The sequence below is a fragment of the Aedes aegypti genome, chromosome 3 (genome assembly GCF_002204515.2).
Source record: "Aedes aegypti strain LVP_AGWG chromosome 3, AaegL5.0 Primary Assembly, whole genome shotgun sequence".
NCBI lineage: Eukaryota > Metazoa > Arthropoda > Insecta > Diptera > Culicidae > Aedes > Aedes aegypti.
Genome location: NC_035109.1, coordinates 327,215,908 through 327,233,069, shown reverse-complemented (window position 1 = coordinate 327,233,069; position 17,162 = coordinate 327,215,908). Strand labels below are relative to the sequence as shown.

General features: G+C 36.6%; 1 protein-coding gene across 1 annotated transcript in view; it reads left to right on the top strand.

The window, feature by feature from the left end:
- Window positions 1-17,162, top strand: part of LOC5569794 (patched domain-containing protein 3) — a 324,648-nt gene that overhangs the window by 242,620 nt on the left and 64,866 nt on the right. The window contains exon 7 of the mRNA XM_021848595.1: window positions 3,998-4,336. Within this exon, the coding sequence (XP_021704287.1) occupies window positions 3,998-4,336 (339 nt within the window). The remainder of the gene's footprint in view (window positions 1-3,997; window positions 4,337-17,162) is intronic.

Here is a 17,162-nt window from a genome sequence, read left to right as displayed (position 1 = left end):
AGTTATTAGGTACTGTTTAACTCTGGTGGGTGGGAGGCCTTTCCTATACAGGTATTTTACCGAGTGGATATGTTCACCACGGCTATGGGCTCGTGTTATAATACGAAGAAAAACCTGGCTCAAATAAATTATTTCAACTATAATTAAGGCACTACGGAATAAATGAACTGTTCACAATCTATACAACAAATATTTTCAATGGCGATAATATCACACAGTTTTTCGCATTTTCTATTGCAACAAACTATGTTTTTTGTTTTGCTTTCTCCTTCTCTACCACTTCACGCGAGCTGTCATGGTGCGGTTATGCTCCGGCGTTGGAATTGCTCAGACAATAGGCCTGTTCAAGCGGCGTCGCAACACGTACCATTCAATCAGTGTTGCCAGCATAAAAAATGATTGTGTTTGCAATGTGTAACACAAAATATACTTAAAGTTTGCTCAAGATTCAACTTAAATAACATGCAGAAAATTTGATATATTGAGCATTATTGAGTTCAATTGAGCAATGTTGCCAGCTACCATATAATTTTGAACTCTTCATGAAAAACTGGATCACCTGGATTACAGTTGAATAGTTTTCATATCTTGGTAAGCATTCTACTTTTCTATTCCACTATTTTTTGGATTTTGAACTTAAAAAAAGACAAGAACGCCGTCTTCAGTCATTTAGCTGCACAGACTGGAACTTACAACTAGACAACGGACAAGCATGCTCCAATGCCACAGCAGGAATCAAACTAAAACCCCATAGCATAATGCGCATCACTACCTGACGACACTAACCGCACGGTCACATGACCACTAATTCCTAATTCTTCTTGAACATTGTTGCCAGTCACATTAATATTTGTGCGTCGGAAGACTGTATGGCATGCAACACTTTTTGTAACTTTGGTGAACATTCGATATCGTTATCTTCAAAATTTGATGTTATCTAATACCCCTTTATAATTAGCTGTTTTGATAACAGTCGGACAGTGCTTCCATCTATTGCCAGACGATGACAAATGACCATTTTGGAAAGTTCTCGAAACATGCTTCTTTGTGCACATTTTAAGCTTCATAGTCGTGAATCTAGTAGCACTGCCAAAGTCAAGGAAATAATGCAGAACTGACTGTATGAGTGAAATTTTTTTATTTATGCGGAGCGCCATTGGTGAAACTATCGGCGGCAAATGGCGACATTTAGACATTTTTTTATATAATTGGAAATATATCGCTATGTGTAAATAAATTTTGACTGTATTTCTTCAAAAGGACAAAGCTTAAGAGCTTAAAGATTTCTGCATCGAATGCTTTTCAAATGCTACCTTGATTTTCCACTTAATTGTTTAACAAACCTTGGAACATTATTAAATGAGCATATCATGTGTGTGAAATGAGAATTATAGCTTCAATTTCATAAGTGATAATGCTTATATCTTCCGAAAGTCAATATCATAGGCATTAAAATCTTTCACGGTTTTATTTAAAGCATGACTCTTGACTAGTTCCTGGAAACATTCCTAGTAGTATATACATAAAATTCTTAACGGAAATCTTGAATAAAAATTTATACATCCATTTGAAGGATTTAGTTAAATAAAGATAAGATAAAGATACGAATTTCATAAAACTTTATAAGATCCTTGATAAAACCCGCCAAAGATTTTAACAGAATTTTAATTAAATTTTTTTTTCCAGAAATCTGTCAAATATTAATTCAAAAAATCTGATTTTCATTAAACATCTTTTCACGATTACTTTTGAGGTTTTAAGCCATTCTCGTAAAAAAAACACCGATTTTTTTTAAATACACTTTTCATCATCGCAATAATCTCAATAAGAATTTGTCAAAAAGCATAGATACGTCAAACAAGGACCAGTCCAGGAGCCAACAGAAACACATTACAAATCGCTAAAATTCAGCAGGAGTCCACAAATGATCATGGCATAATCTGGAATGAACTGCTGAGATTCTTGCCAAAAAATCACTGGAAATCCTAAACTATTACCAAAACACTCAATGAGAATTCTGGATTCATCTTGTCAGGAATTCAGCAACATGCAAGCTTACTTTATCTCTTCGGAAACCAGCCGATGCTCAAATAAAACCACTAATATCGCACAAGCAATCCCAGAATTGACAGTAATCTGCTGATATTATTACAAAGAAATTCTTCAGTGTTCCACAGAAGGTTTCACTAGAAAAACACTAAAGATCTAGATTGAAATTTCGTCTAATTTATAATAACGCCTTAAAAACCGTTGTTAATCACATGTGTAGCTTGTTGTTTTTGGACAAATGAATGTTCTGTTAACCCGTATAGGCCTGAGTGAAAGCAAAAATTCTAAAACCCTCATCGCTCAGCGAATTCTTAATGGATTCAAATGATTTTTTGTCAGTATACTGGCACACATATCTAGTAGCGGAAATATTCCTGTGGTTGGAGTTATTTCGGTGGATCACTGGTTCGGGTCGGGCGACAAGGGTACTGTGCGTTTGTGTACCTGGAGGTAGGCAAATTTCAAGCCACAGATAATTTCCGGGATCTATTATAATGTGGTCACTATATGACGGAATTTTAAGAAAATCGCATCAGTGTAAACCTTTTGAGAAACGATTGAATTGGATAACTATGAGTTTTTCATCTGATTAATCCTACAAATGACCATTTTCGGGACCCGGGACGCCTCAAACTTAAGATAAAGTGGCCAATTTGTATCTGAACATCTGTGTCAAGCTTGTGGGAACACATTTTAGTTCACAATTATGTTTGATTTCTACTTTTCGAGCATTGAAACGGTTTAGTATCCAACAAATCTATAGTCGGCTCTTCTGGGCATTACGTCCGAATGGCCACATCCGGTATATTTTGAACGGTGCAAAACCCTTCATTTATAATGTTGAATATCAAATCTTATAATAATCGATTATGCAATTAAAATGATTGTCATTGCAAATAAAATAAGGTAACTTGGCATGTCCCAAAAAAAAGCCCTTTTTTACCCGACTTGACCCAGAGACCCACCAGAATAACTCCGGCCACAGGAATATTTCCGAGTTCCTCTGGCCACTTCTAGAAACTAGATATGTGGGCCAGTATACTGACAAAAAATCATTTGAATCCGTTAAGCATTTTCTGAGCGGTGAGGGTTTCAATATTTTTGCTTTCACTCAGGCCTATACTGCCCATAACTGCATATCAGTCACATTCGACATTTTTGACAATTTCGTGTTAATACCGTGAAGAGTCATCAAATGATATATACTTTCGATTAACTGACTAAAAACTTTGATTTTGTTCTAGAAAATTCGAAAAAAATACCAAGTTGTTTTGTCACATTGGTATCTGTAACCGCATAACAGTCACATTGAGATTATGCATAAGCCTCGTAATGTACTAGCAAAGAAATTTCTATCAGAATTATTTTCTAACTATTCACCCAATATACTATATGAGCTGTACACATTTTTAACCGCAAATGAATACTTTTGAGTTCCTGGTAATTTTTAGAAATTTTAGTTACTTCCCATACTGCCATAAAATGCATACTTGGTGCTCCATTTACTCAATGCCTACTTTTGTCGAATGTTACAAATATGCAGTTATGGGCAGTATACGGGTTAAATAAGTATAAATCACACTTTCTAAGTGGGATGGAATGCTGTGGATATTTATTATTACTTTTACTATTTATGATCTTTTGAAGATACCTGTCCCTAGCAGCCAAGACAATTACATTTTCTTCGTCAGCCGAGATGAACAAGCCTCAGGCTGAAAGCCTCGTTAATAAAAGTAATAATAATAAAATTGCATTTTGGCATAGTTCTGATAAGAATGTTGAAATCCTAATTATTTCCATCGATTATTTGGTCACAAGCTTGCAAAATTTAGCTTTATACATTTAAGCCCCTCAATTATCATCAAACCACTTCATATAAGATCATTATAACAAGTCGAGTTACATACTAATCATACAACCTTCTTCCCGGACTCTCCCTCTCTTCCAGGAATCGGTATCGACGACACGTTCGTCATGCTCGCTGCCTGGCGACGCACCTCGGTGAAGCTGTCGGTGCCGGAGCGCATGGGTCACATGATGTCCGAGGCGGCCGTATCGATCACCATCACCTCGCTGACCGACATGATCTCGTTCTGGATCGGAATTGCCAGTCCGTTCCCGTCGGTGCGTATCTTCTGCACCTACAGTGGGTTTGCCGTGTGCTTCACATACCTGTGGCACGTGACCTTCTTCGCCGGCTGTATGGCCGTGTCCGGATACTGCGAGTTCAAGAATCTTCACGCCATCTTCGGCTACAAAGTGCTCCCGGAGTCGGTCGCCATCAAAGGTAAGATAGGGATTTGATAGATTAAGACGTGCCTCCCTCGTTTGCATGAAATGTGTCGATAAATCAGAGCACAATAACACGGTACCGTAAAATGGGGTAACTTGATAGTTTTGCGGAAGAAAATCTGAATATTACTGAATTCTGTTTCAATTATTCTGGTTTGACATTCTTAAAACCAGTACTGTTATCCTACACACTGCGAAAGAACTGGCGTAAATTTCATGTGAAGAAGTGAAAAATGAAATGTAACCAATCATAAGAATTTCGGTAGGACATACTTGGTTGAGCTTGTATATTGTGTTATCACATTATCAAAGCTCCCCTTTTTTACGATACCTTTTCTTTCGCTGAAAATGGGGCATCACCTATAACACAAAACCGATCAGGGGCTTCCTCATTCTTCGTGGGGCAATCAATTTCCCAGCCCGTAAACAACAACATTCACAGTTTAACGCATTTCTAAATGGCTTCTTTCGCCCTACTTCGGCGGCTTGTTTACGATTCTTATCGAACCGTTTACCACCTTCAACGGTTCTGCTAGCTCTCCCAGTGCAGTGTAATGCAGTGCAGATCCCCTCCGCCGTATAATTGAATGGGAAAGCCCCCCTCTCTTCCGCTGCTCTGTCTCTGAGAAAAGTGTATAGCATTAATAAGCCGCAATAGTAAGCGAGCAATCTTTGAACTGAACCGATCAAGAAACCACAACAACTCCACAAACGGAGTCCGGGCACAAGAACCAGGAAGCGAATGCGTGATCGGTAGAAGTAAAAGGCTATTTCTCGAAAACTTATTCTAACAGACTCAAGTCAAAAAAGTATACAAACTTACTTTATCGATTCTACGTGTTTCGCAGACGAAATTCTACACGTTGCGCTCTGAACCAACTCGATTTTTCACTTTTAAAACGTTTAATTTCCGGATTTACAAAACGACGAAAGTAAGATTCTCAACTTTCGCAACCTAATCACTACTTTCGCCGCCCCGCTGTATGGAGAGACAAAGTGACTTAACCACGAATCAAAACAAAACACTACTTGAGCCGATTTTACACTGGTAGAAAAACGTCGAAAGTAACTGAATAAATCGGCTTATCATTTTGTAATATTATTTTTTGTGGGAAATAACAGGAACTTCATAGTTTTTGAACGCGAGCTTAATGTATGCAAAATTTAAGCGATGTACACGGCGAAAAAAAAATTAAAAAGTTGATTAATTTTAAAACAGTTTTAAAAGACAGGTTGTGATTCTTCTGAATTAATTTTCTCAAAACCATATGAAAGTTACTTACGTCGATTTGAAAAAGTAATCGAGATTTCTCTATTACGACGCTTTATAAGCCATAGTCGTAGTCAGGATATTAACCCTTAAATACGCAAAATTTTGTTTTCGCTCCAAATACATATAATTTTTTTTCGTACTTTCTCTTGAAGTCTCTTCTGGTCCTCGATTTGCGACAATACGATGATTATAAAATATGAATAATCTTGATTTCCTTCTGAAATACAAACATGTTTTGAAAGGCATAATTGTTTTTTATTTATATGATTATACGTATTTGCCAAAACTAAATTAATTTTAATTTACAATTTACGAAAGAAAATCATTTGTTGTTGCTATAATTGTTTCTAATTGATCCATGATTTTGTAAGCATTATATTTTTGGCAAGAACTAGAAACATTTGAACAAATTCATGTGATTCCTTTGTTTCAAAAACATTCTTCTTCTTTCTGGCGTTACGTCCCAACTAGGACAAAGCCTGCTTCTCAGATTAGTGTTCTTATGAGCACTTCCACAGTTATTAACTGAGAGCTTTCTTTGCCGATTGACCATTTTTGCAAGTGTATATCGTGTGGCAGGTACGAACATATTTCTATGCCCTGGGAATCGAGAAAATTTCCTTTACGAAAAGATCCTCGACCAGTGGGATTCGAACCCATGACCCTCAGCATGGTCATGCTGAATAGCTGCGCGTTTACCGCTACGGCTATCTGGGCCCCTGTTTCAAAAACATATTGAGGGCCAATGGCCCTCTCGTGTGAACCCCTAACACACGAAGAAATCGCTCCTGTCGGATTCCTATCATGCAATAGGAGTCTCCCAGGAACCAGCGCTCATCAACCCCGCTGGAAATCGGATACCTCCAAGAGAAAAGTGTCTCACACATATACTGCCGAGAGTCCCACTGGGATCTGCTTCTTGCCGCCTCACAGAGACACAGAATTTAAAAAAGGTGGTCAAAAGTCAATTTGCCAAAAAAGAAATTTAAGTTTTTGTACATACAGTTTTTGAAATCTGTTTGTTTGTTTGTTTCTGTTTTTGGGTTTATTACAATTAACACTGTTTTGGATATCATTTTAATAGAAATATAAATGGTATAAAATATGTATATCATGAAAATATCTATATTTTTTATTATGGTCGGTGAACTTTTGCTCCACAATAATGGATTAGAACTTTTGCCCCACCGGTGAAGAAATAATTCGTTTAAGACAATCATTTTCAAACTATTATAATTAAAAATGAGTTCAGCAAAATTGTGGGCAATGTGATAAAAGTTCACTGTGCGATATTTATTTCTTTTCAACAGCTACAGTTTTACTGAAAATATGGATTATTTCTCTAAGGTCGAACTTATGCCCCACCTTACTCTACGCTCAGTTGTTATGGAATTTTCCATCCTAGCATACAGTCAGTGACAAAAGTTAACGACCAAATGCTGTTTTTCCATACAAAATGCTCAATATTAAGACTCTGAAGAATCACAAATAACTTGAAAATTTACCTGTAGTGAATTAATTACAGTCATTTTCCAAAGGGTTTCAGAGGGATAAGTTTTTACTTGGGGTTATGTGTAGTTGCACTCTTCAAAATAACTTGCAGAAAATCTGGTTTACAACAACTTTGCTGAAGACAACTTTTATCTGCAGTACTGGACAGAATAAATTAGGCATTCGCCGTATTCCATATACAACGGTCAAATCTGGAGGCTTGGACCTCGTCCCCTAGTAATGTACAATAAATTTGGATTTTTGGAATCTTATAAACAGTTCGAAACCGACCCAGATAGAAGATCACTGCTTTTTACAAACAATTATTTGAGTTAGATATCTCTAACATCAAATTTCATAAAAAAAGACAAACTTTAGGATGTGTAAAAAAAATTAAATCCGTGTATTTAGAGTACACACTTCTGCAAAATTGTCCAATTTGACAAGATAAACAAGTTTGTAAAGGATTCAAATTGTCATTCGATTTTAAAAATTTGGCAGAAACTGCATCCCTTTTATTGACTAACGAGTTTTTCAAACATGTTTCTGGTCAGCCGCTATATTCTTTATGTACTGTATAGATTAATAATAATTAATCAATAATTTGTGTTGTTCGTTGAATCTTGAGAGAAAATTTTCAACCAAATAAACAAAAGGATGGTACGAGCCCCACCCTTGAAGTACCGAACTAAGCAGGTGAATATTTTTAATTCTGTCCAATACCATATTTTACCTTTCCACTCCCAATGTGAACCACCATACACTATATTGTGGTGAATCGAAACTCTAAAACAGCAAATCCACAAATCCAATCCCCCAACAGGGGAAATGCAGAAGACTACTGCCGAGACTTCGCCACCAAGTCGCACAATGTTTCCAATAAATTGATAAAATTTTGCGTGGGACGCCCAAGTGCGAGGTGTGCGCGAACGTTTGAATAGATGTGAATCTAATAAAACCTATAAAGGCGGGAAAAGCTCTCGAGTCTCAACTGTTGAGAAGCCGACTGAGAATACCGTTAGTGTGCACGGGGAGAGCATGAATCAAATATAAAGCCGCCACCTCATCCAAGCCACATATCACCCCCTTTGGGTAGGGGCTGTCGTTGTGGCCACAAACGGCCGGCTGTGTCTCAAAACGATAGATTAATGGGTTGATACCTACTATACCTACCAGTCTCCTTACAGAAAATAGCATAGAATGTGTGAGAACTAAGCTCAAAACTGCGGAGTGCGTTTTGCCAACAGCTACAGTTAGAAGGTGGCCAACCGCCACGGTATCAGATTTCGTTCGCGCACTGCTAGGACTTGAGCTTAAGAGGGATTTGTTGCATTTTACAGCTCACATGGACAACAGAAACAGACCAAGGCATTTATGCTACCATGAATAGAGAATGGGACTGTGCCCGAAGAAATACTAAATATAATAACAATATTTTGACTAAACTTGTAAACCATTCCCAGAACAACATAAGAAAATAAGAATAAATAATCTGAGTTTGATTATTCTTATTGTCAGGTATGGCTTCTAAACTTAGGATTTATATAATCAAATCCTTTTTTAGTTGATTACTATAAAATAGTCCCGACACGAATGCCATACGAATGGTAAAGTGTCGCTAATAAATAATAACAATAACAGTCATGTGCACCAGAAATGTAAAACTTTTGAAAAACGCTTTATTTTCAGTGTTATAGACCGGTACTTAACGGCTTATTACACTGCGGAACACGTTTTTGTCCCAAGCACCAAAATACTGCTATTTACTAAATTAAGGGTTGCTCAAACCATTGCCGTTTTCAAAAATATCAATGCACGTCTAGTTTTTGAGATATTGGCTACAAAATTTGAGTATTTCAGCCAACTTGCATGCAAATTTGCCAGCTTGTATGGCAATTTATTTGTTTAAATTGCCACAGAATTCATATTTCATGTGTATAACAACTATTATTAACAATGTTCATAATACTTTCGATGCCCAAAAGTTATTTTTTGATGGTTTCGAAAAGTATTGTATTTTGCCATATAACAGAAACTAAGATTTTTGTATGGAGACTGCAAGCATGTTGGTAAAATCGATTTAATCTATATTTAATCGTACAATTTCAACCAAACTAAATCTGAAATGAAAGTTAAAGTCATATTTTGTATGCTTGGTGGATAAGATCACAAAAAAAATGATGAGTCCTACTTTAAATTTAATGTGAACATCAATGAAAACAGTGTTTTATACAACTCTGGCTACCTGTAGCTAAAAATTGTGATGTGGTGAAACATTTCTGAATTTCTGAATCATCAGACACAGGAATGCCAAATCTACTAGAGACACATTATTTTATCCTTGAGACATGCAAAAAATGTCATTTTTGTTACGCTGTGTTATTTTTCAATGCTGGCCAGTGGCCAAATGGTGAGGGTTCCATTTTCTAAGAGGAATTCATGCGAAATTTGTGATGCTATTACTTGGGAGTGTCTTTTTTATGAAAATCCTTCACAAGTTTTTAATACACATTTGGAAAAGTTCCTGACATAATTTCCGATAAGTATAATTTCTTTGGGAGCTCACCCAGGAAACCTTCAAATAACTCCTACTGAAGTGCAAACATCTTTCTGAGATCAACACATCAACCGAGAATTTGGCTTACTTCAGCAATTCAACATAAATTTCATCAGTTATTGAACGTGTTTCAAGATGCCTCTCATGGGAATTTCTTCAAACATTACAGTAATAATTTTTCGACAGATTCTAATTGTTACATGGGAGGCATCCATAGATTTCCAAAATAATTGAATTGAAGATCATTCTTTAGACTCTGGTGTTATTCTATAGGTTTTCTGCATAAATTGTTCTACAAATCTTTTGAAGAAGTACTCTGATGATTTCCCCATGAATTGATAAGGATTATTCTTAAGATATCCTGAGATTTTCGTTTACACATTCTTGAAATATTTCTACAAAATTCCCACAAAATATCTCTTGGTGAGTAGCTTTTAATCCCTCTTTGAGGAATTTTTAAACATTCCATTACTTGTAATTCCCGCAAGATTTCCTCTAGAAATTCGTTATAATATTTCTTCCTTTAAATTTGCTTATACAAAATAAAACATTAGTTTTCTCCCGTTTTTCAGCTATTCCGGAGTCTAATTCTAAGGACTGTTCATTTTATAAACTGGACACCTTGTACTTGCAATATATTTTTAATTTATCAATGAAATCGTAATCGGTTTTCTGTACATCGATCGACTAGTATGGTACAATATTGTAATAATAAAGAAAGCTCTCATTTAATAACATGGAAGTGCTCAAAGGACAACACAGAGCTAATAAGCAGGTAACAATCAATAGTACATCCAGAGTTTTTCAGAAAATAACTTTAAAAATTCCTCCATTGAACCCTTTTTGCATGCTTCTGTTCATAAATGCTTCAAACATTCCATTTGAGTTCTTCAACCATTTCTACCACCAACTCCACCGAAGATTTTTCCAGTGATTCCTGAAGATATTACATAATTGATTCCTGAGTTGTTCCACATGATGTTTTCTCCACACACTTAAAAAAAATACGGATTACGGTGAAATTTCACCGTAAGCGCAACAGCTGAAGCTTCGGTGAAAAATCACCGAACAATCTGTAAAATCTTTGAACGAAATTATAAAGAAAAAGAAGAAAATGGCTCAGACCGGGGATCGAACTCCTGACCTACCGATCAGGAAGTAGGCTTTCTACCACTAAGCCAGCTTACACTGCTTGTTAGTGGTGTGTAAAAACTGCTACAAAAGGAAGCTCATGCCTGCCAGAGCGACTGTCACACGATTTCACAGAAATTCGGTGAAAATAATGCTGTAACCGAACTGTGCGTTTGTATTTCACAGGGTTACAGTAAAATTGTTTATTTCACGGAGTTTCTCCGGTAAAATAGTTGATTTCACGGATTTTGTCGGTAAAATAGTAGCTTTCACAGGAAAATCTGTAATTTTGTTGTTTACAGTTCAATTTCGGTGATTTATTTCACAGGATGCTGCGATTTATTTAATGTGTGCAGGAAACCTAGTGACGACTTATTCCCCAAATTCTCGTGAGTATATTGGGGAATCGATTCAAAAATGTCTTGCTTATCACCAATAATTGCTCAGATGATTCGAAGCCGCTATGAATATTCGGCCAGCAATTCTTCTATTGACATCTTTAGGAAACTTCACCAAACAATTCTTTCCCATTTTCAAACTCCCAGTGTTTTCTTGTGGAGATGCAGTGGACTCATCGGCTTCCATTAAGCGAGTAACAAGTCAACATTTCCCTCCCAACCGCAAATTGACCTACATTCGGACGTAGCCGATGCCGTTATTATTTGTCACAATAATGACAGCACCAATACTTACACATCAATGATGCTACTGATCCTGAGTAGCGTCTGTTAAGTCCCTGTGTAAGTACAGCTTTTCTTGCGATAAAAAAGCGGAAACTGCGAGGGATCAATCATACTCATGCTTTCCAATTTGAATTCCTCCACTGAGTACTTTAAGAATATCTCCAAAAAATTTTCAATATTTCTTCCAGATGTTCTAGTAAAACATTCTCCTGAAGGTGAATTGACAGGAATTATTTGATGAATTTCGCAAGCAATCCCTAAAAAAGTTCTGAAGGAAATTTGAAATTGTTTATCGGCATATCGGTCTATTTTGCTCGAAGTAAGAGGGAGCATGGAGAAGAAAGCAATGAATACTAGATGGATAGGTACCGTAAGGGAACGGCGAGAGAAATTGGATTAGATGTTGAAGAGGGCATACCATATGAAACAGTATTACTTGAAACGTCACTTCCTTCCTTTGTATGTAAAAGTTCTGAAGGAAACTCTGAACGAACCGTTGCGTAGATCCTCCAATAAATTTCAGAATGTTCGGCATATCTTTTGGATACACTTTTTTTTATTTATGGAAGAGATTATTAGAGTATGTTTAAAGAAAACTACTAATTGAACTTTAACACTTTCTTTTGCAAAAGAAAAAAAGTCGAGCATTCGACACTGAAGAAGTATGTAAGTCGCAAGAGAGAGAAACGGTATAACACCCTTTTCTTGATCTAGCGATTGCTAGAACATACGAATGAGCATGGAAGGAAGGAAAGATGGAAGAGTGAAAGATATCGATAGATACAGCTTATACTACCAACGGATGGGGCCTGAGATTGAATCCATTACCTTCTGCTAACCAAACAGAAGCGCTAGCCACTAGACCACCAAGCCCCTTACCAATGGGTAAAAATAAGCTGGTAGGCCTAAACACAATTGTAACCGTTACTTGGGGAAATCTTTGAGATAATTTCTGTAGGGATCTCTAAAAACTCCATATTTTATGCTGCTTCGAATTGCCGGACGCTTCGAAAGCCTGACAGTGGCCTTTTTTACGGTGTCTTCCACATGCAACATGCATGAAAGTTGCCGATATATTGGTTTTTGGGTGAGTTATATCCGGGGTCCGGGATTCGAAGCGTCCGGGAAATTCAAATCAACGCTATATCCTGGAGACAGAAGTTGCAGAATTTGTTCTCATTTGAATTAGGATCAAGATCAAAACAGGCGAAGAAAAAAATCACATCTGTATCTGTCCGTGATCAGCAATATTTCGCAAGTTGTAACGAGCTTGATAAATAACAGCAGCGAATAAGAGCCTCAAAGAGAGAGCAAAGATAAAACTTATTTCTCTAGCTTATTTACCATTGGGAATAAGTGTTTTATTTTACAGATATATGATAAACAATCCCAAAACATCTGATAGCAATATTGTCCCCCAGGTTTGTAAATTGTTTAGATGAGTTTTATCATACAATGTTATCCCCCAGATCTAATCAGAGCTGTAGCGGAAGATGATAAACAGATTCTCATGATATGCTGTGGATTATGATTGTTGCAGAGATCGATAAGTGAGTGAGAGATACTCTCAATTTTTCTCAAAATTCAAACCCTGAAATAGCGATTCCCAATCAAAGTTGTACATTCAATTTTTAACAAAATTTGCTAGTATTATATCAAATTTTACTTTAATGCAGATATAGCTTTACCATCGCCTATTATAATTATGACATCATTGCTCGAATTTTTATTATTATTTTGAACTATTTAGATATCTGGATTTATGCTTTCGAAAATTCCATAAATAGCTTAATTTCAATTTCATCTCAAGCTAGGTTCTATTATTCAGAACATAACCATGTGACGTATATGAAGAGGGTTGCATCGTGAATAGGAAAAGCATGTCAATTATTATTAATTTTTTAACGAATTGACATAATCATTGTCCATTACGATCATAATCTGAACGAGCACCCTTCACCAAAACGATATCTTGATGACCGGCGACATAACGGAAACACTCCAAAGAGCGTATCCCTCATCTCAGCCTCTTTCCGTTAAGCTGCAATAAAGAACCACGCTTCGCCATTGACAAGCTGGACAATGAAAGGTAAACGGCCATTCAACAGTCCCATAATTGGATTAAAATTCCCATTCGCAACCCGCGCGTGTGTTGTGTAGGGGAACATGGTCCAAGACGCACTGATGGGGTAAAATGGCCCACGTCATTTAATCATTCCTAGATCGTTTCAATTTGTATTCTTTGCCAAACGAAGTTAAAATATGTTTAGCTAAGAGTTGCCGCCACAACCCTTGGACATAAACTCATAGATTTTTTCTCAATTTTCCGGTGAAATTCAACATTTTTCCCTTTTTTGCCTAAACATTAAGGTTTTCCGATGATTTCATAAAGGAATAAGCGTTTCCATACCACAGAGCAAACTCATGGAGAAACATGGTTGCTAACTAGTAGTTCTCCATACTAAATGGCATTCTACCCCATCCATTTGGTCATTTTGAACCACCCCCATTTTTCAACCAACTTTTCTACACGATTTAAACCCGTTAAAAAACTCAAATTTGGGAAATGTTTTCATGATGGTAGCTAGCAAATATTGTAAAGTTACTGTTAGGACTTCGAATGGCGTTAAAATGTGAATCTCATTAGGAGAAAACGACACAAATCCTTAAAGTGGCATTTTGGACCATTTTGCCCTACACTTTCTTCAATTCGTTATTCGAATCATCATGTGCGTGCGTGGTAGCCTAACCCGATCAGAGTCACATAACAAGATTATAATACATTTCTGTCAACATCAGATGAAATAGCTTTGCTATCTAGATGTCTTTATTCTTAGCTTTTCAAGTTCTTTGGAACACATTTATAACATCATTTGTTATAATTATTTTATATTCCAATTATAAGTAAATAATAAGATTAGTTATATTTTTGTTTCATTTGATGTTAGAATTTTTATTCAGGAGAACACATTCTATTATAATGTTGTTTCTTCCTTCTGATCGGGGATCCCATGCTCGTGACAATCATTGCAGGCGGGTAATCTTTCTAGGAAGTGCCTCTTTCATGAATATACCGAATTCTCGTCTCTGTTGCGGGCAAGAATCATGCCCTCGGTTCTTGAAGACCGATTTGAGGTGACATGCAATGATTCGGCGAAGACAGCCAAAGCCGTTAGAAGACGCTCTGCCAGATGATGATATCTGGTAATACCGCGTTTGTTCATTGTTTGAGCGGATCAAGATTGTAAAATCTTACTGTGGGTCATAAGAAGGGCAGTAACGGTTAGGATAAATGACATCAATTGGTTTATTACATGGTTGATTTGTTCGCAGTAATTGCCATAATTACAGCTTGAATCATAAGTGTGTGACTTTGAGAAATTAGGAGTTAATGAATCGTTTAGATCGGAGGATTGATAGCACATGACAACCTTCCTCGCAGATGTTCTCTAGATTCTTTGTTAAAAGTTCATTGCCATGCAATGCAACACACATAGTGAATTTTGATTTTCTAGATTGGAACGTTTCGGAGATTCTGAACAGAAGATTCCAAGTAGGTATATCCATCAGTGAGCTGCATAGCAATTATTTCCGACACGGCCTTTTATTTTGGCAGTAAATTCGACACATGTGCGAAGTTCAACGTGCCAGACGCTATGATTCAAACTTGAGAAAAGTGAGCAAAATGCGTATGAATGGCAAATTCTATTGTGCAAATGATTTCATTTGAAAGAAAGGTGGGACATCGATGGGAGATGGTAAAATTGAAAATAATGTAGACACCGACAAACCAAGGCACAGTGGTTCGAAGGCGGCCACAACCTCAAAAATTAAAGTAGTTTCAACCGACCGGTAGTATTTTTCCTGGCTTCCTTAACAGTTCAACTCCAAACTCCAAACATATTCATTGGATTTTATGTTTTACTTTATTGGACCGTCCACAAAATTTTCCATGAAAATTGGTATGTGCTGTTTATGAATTTGAAGACATCTCAAACTGTTAAGGTATCTTCAGAGAAGTTGTTCTTGTGGATACATAAAGTATGCCTGAATCAAATAAAAAGTTTCAATAAACGCATGCAAACTAAATTTGAACAATTATCACTTCTGTTGTATTTGTTACAAAACATACCTTAAAATTATAGCATCCCTGGAATTGTGTTTAAGCTAAATCGTGACATACAATCACCATTCCATTTTTATTTAGAAATTAGAAAATTACCAATGTTTTTGTGAAAATAATCACATTAATTATCAACCCAAAACAAGAAACACTTGAGAACAAAATTCAATAATGCTTGAATATGACAAAAAAATAAATGTATAAATTGAGCCCAAATACATCCATATTTTCCCTGCGAATAAGAGTTCGAGTTTTTAATCGACATTTAATTTAATAAATTGAATCACCGTGCAAGGGTAGCACATTCGCACATGGACTATATTTTAAAACCAATTGCGGCGTAGTTGCCGGTCGATTATTTTCACGTTTGTCTTCGAAGGCGTTTGTTTGTCTTTGATCGCGCTTCAGACCGGTCGGTGATGGAGGTGGTCGGCCCCCAGTTCTCCAGCGGCGGTGGTGATGATGATCATAATGATGATGTTGGCTGGTGATGATATAATCGGATTTGGTCTTAATGGTGTGATTACTACTATGGAACACAGAGTCAGTTTAAGCCTGGGCCTAAATGGTTCGAGTTGTGTTTTGATATGTTTTCTTGCCGTGTCACCGTTGTTTGCAGTAGGTTCTTGCGGCTAAATTATCGCGTGTTTGTGTGGGAAGAAGGAAACGGTAATTCTGAATGAGACTGGAAATTTCATGGAGGGTCTTATCCGGTGCGGATCTTTGAAAGGTTCTCCAGGGGAAATGTTTAATGTTTTCCCTAACGGGATTTTTTGGAGGTTTAAATTATGTTTATGTAGTTTCGTTAGATATGAAAATATGTCTACTTGTTTTTGTTACGGTAAATTAATTTCATTTGAATTATGATTGCTTTCGTACGTTTGGTTTTCAAGATTATCAACCCATTCACATTGTGTTTCTGCCTTTAGTGTCATATTTTTCTATTCTTTCGGGTTTGAGCTTCAGTTTGAGTGTTCTAGCCTTTGCTTACTAATCTGAAAAACAAACTATGACTCTCTTTTGTGTTATCGATAATATGTCGTTTGATGTCATATTGGAAGTTATACGAACTCATGAACTACCTGCAAGGATTATCAACGCAGTTCATCAAATCCTGAAAACTCGTCAACTATTCTCGACACTGCAGCGATTCCAAAATTAAGTGCGGATGCCTCGAAGGGGAAGAATATCTATTATACTTTTTTGAAGCTCGTATCAGACACGCATTTGAAGAATCACAAAATGGTCTTCCTTCCTATGGATTTACCGTTGACTAACTATGTTTGAAAGTTGGTATGTGGAAAAGTGCCTCGCAAACGTTGCACCACTAGGCTGTGCCAGTTTTGCAAAAATTCGAAATCGATAACGTGCCTTGCAAATTATAGTAGGCAAAAATTCAAAAAACATAATGGAATATACTAAAGTTCCGTTTTGTCGACTTAAGGTTTAGTATGGGAATTTCAATCTTACTGTATGGAGATAGTTGCGTTTTCATGTATCATCGAAAAACACAATTTTAGAGCAACGCTAAAAATCTGGTCGTACCTTGAAAAATTCGGACAC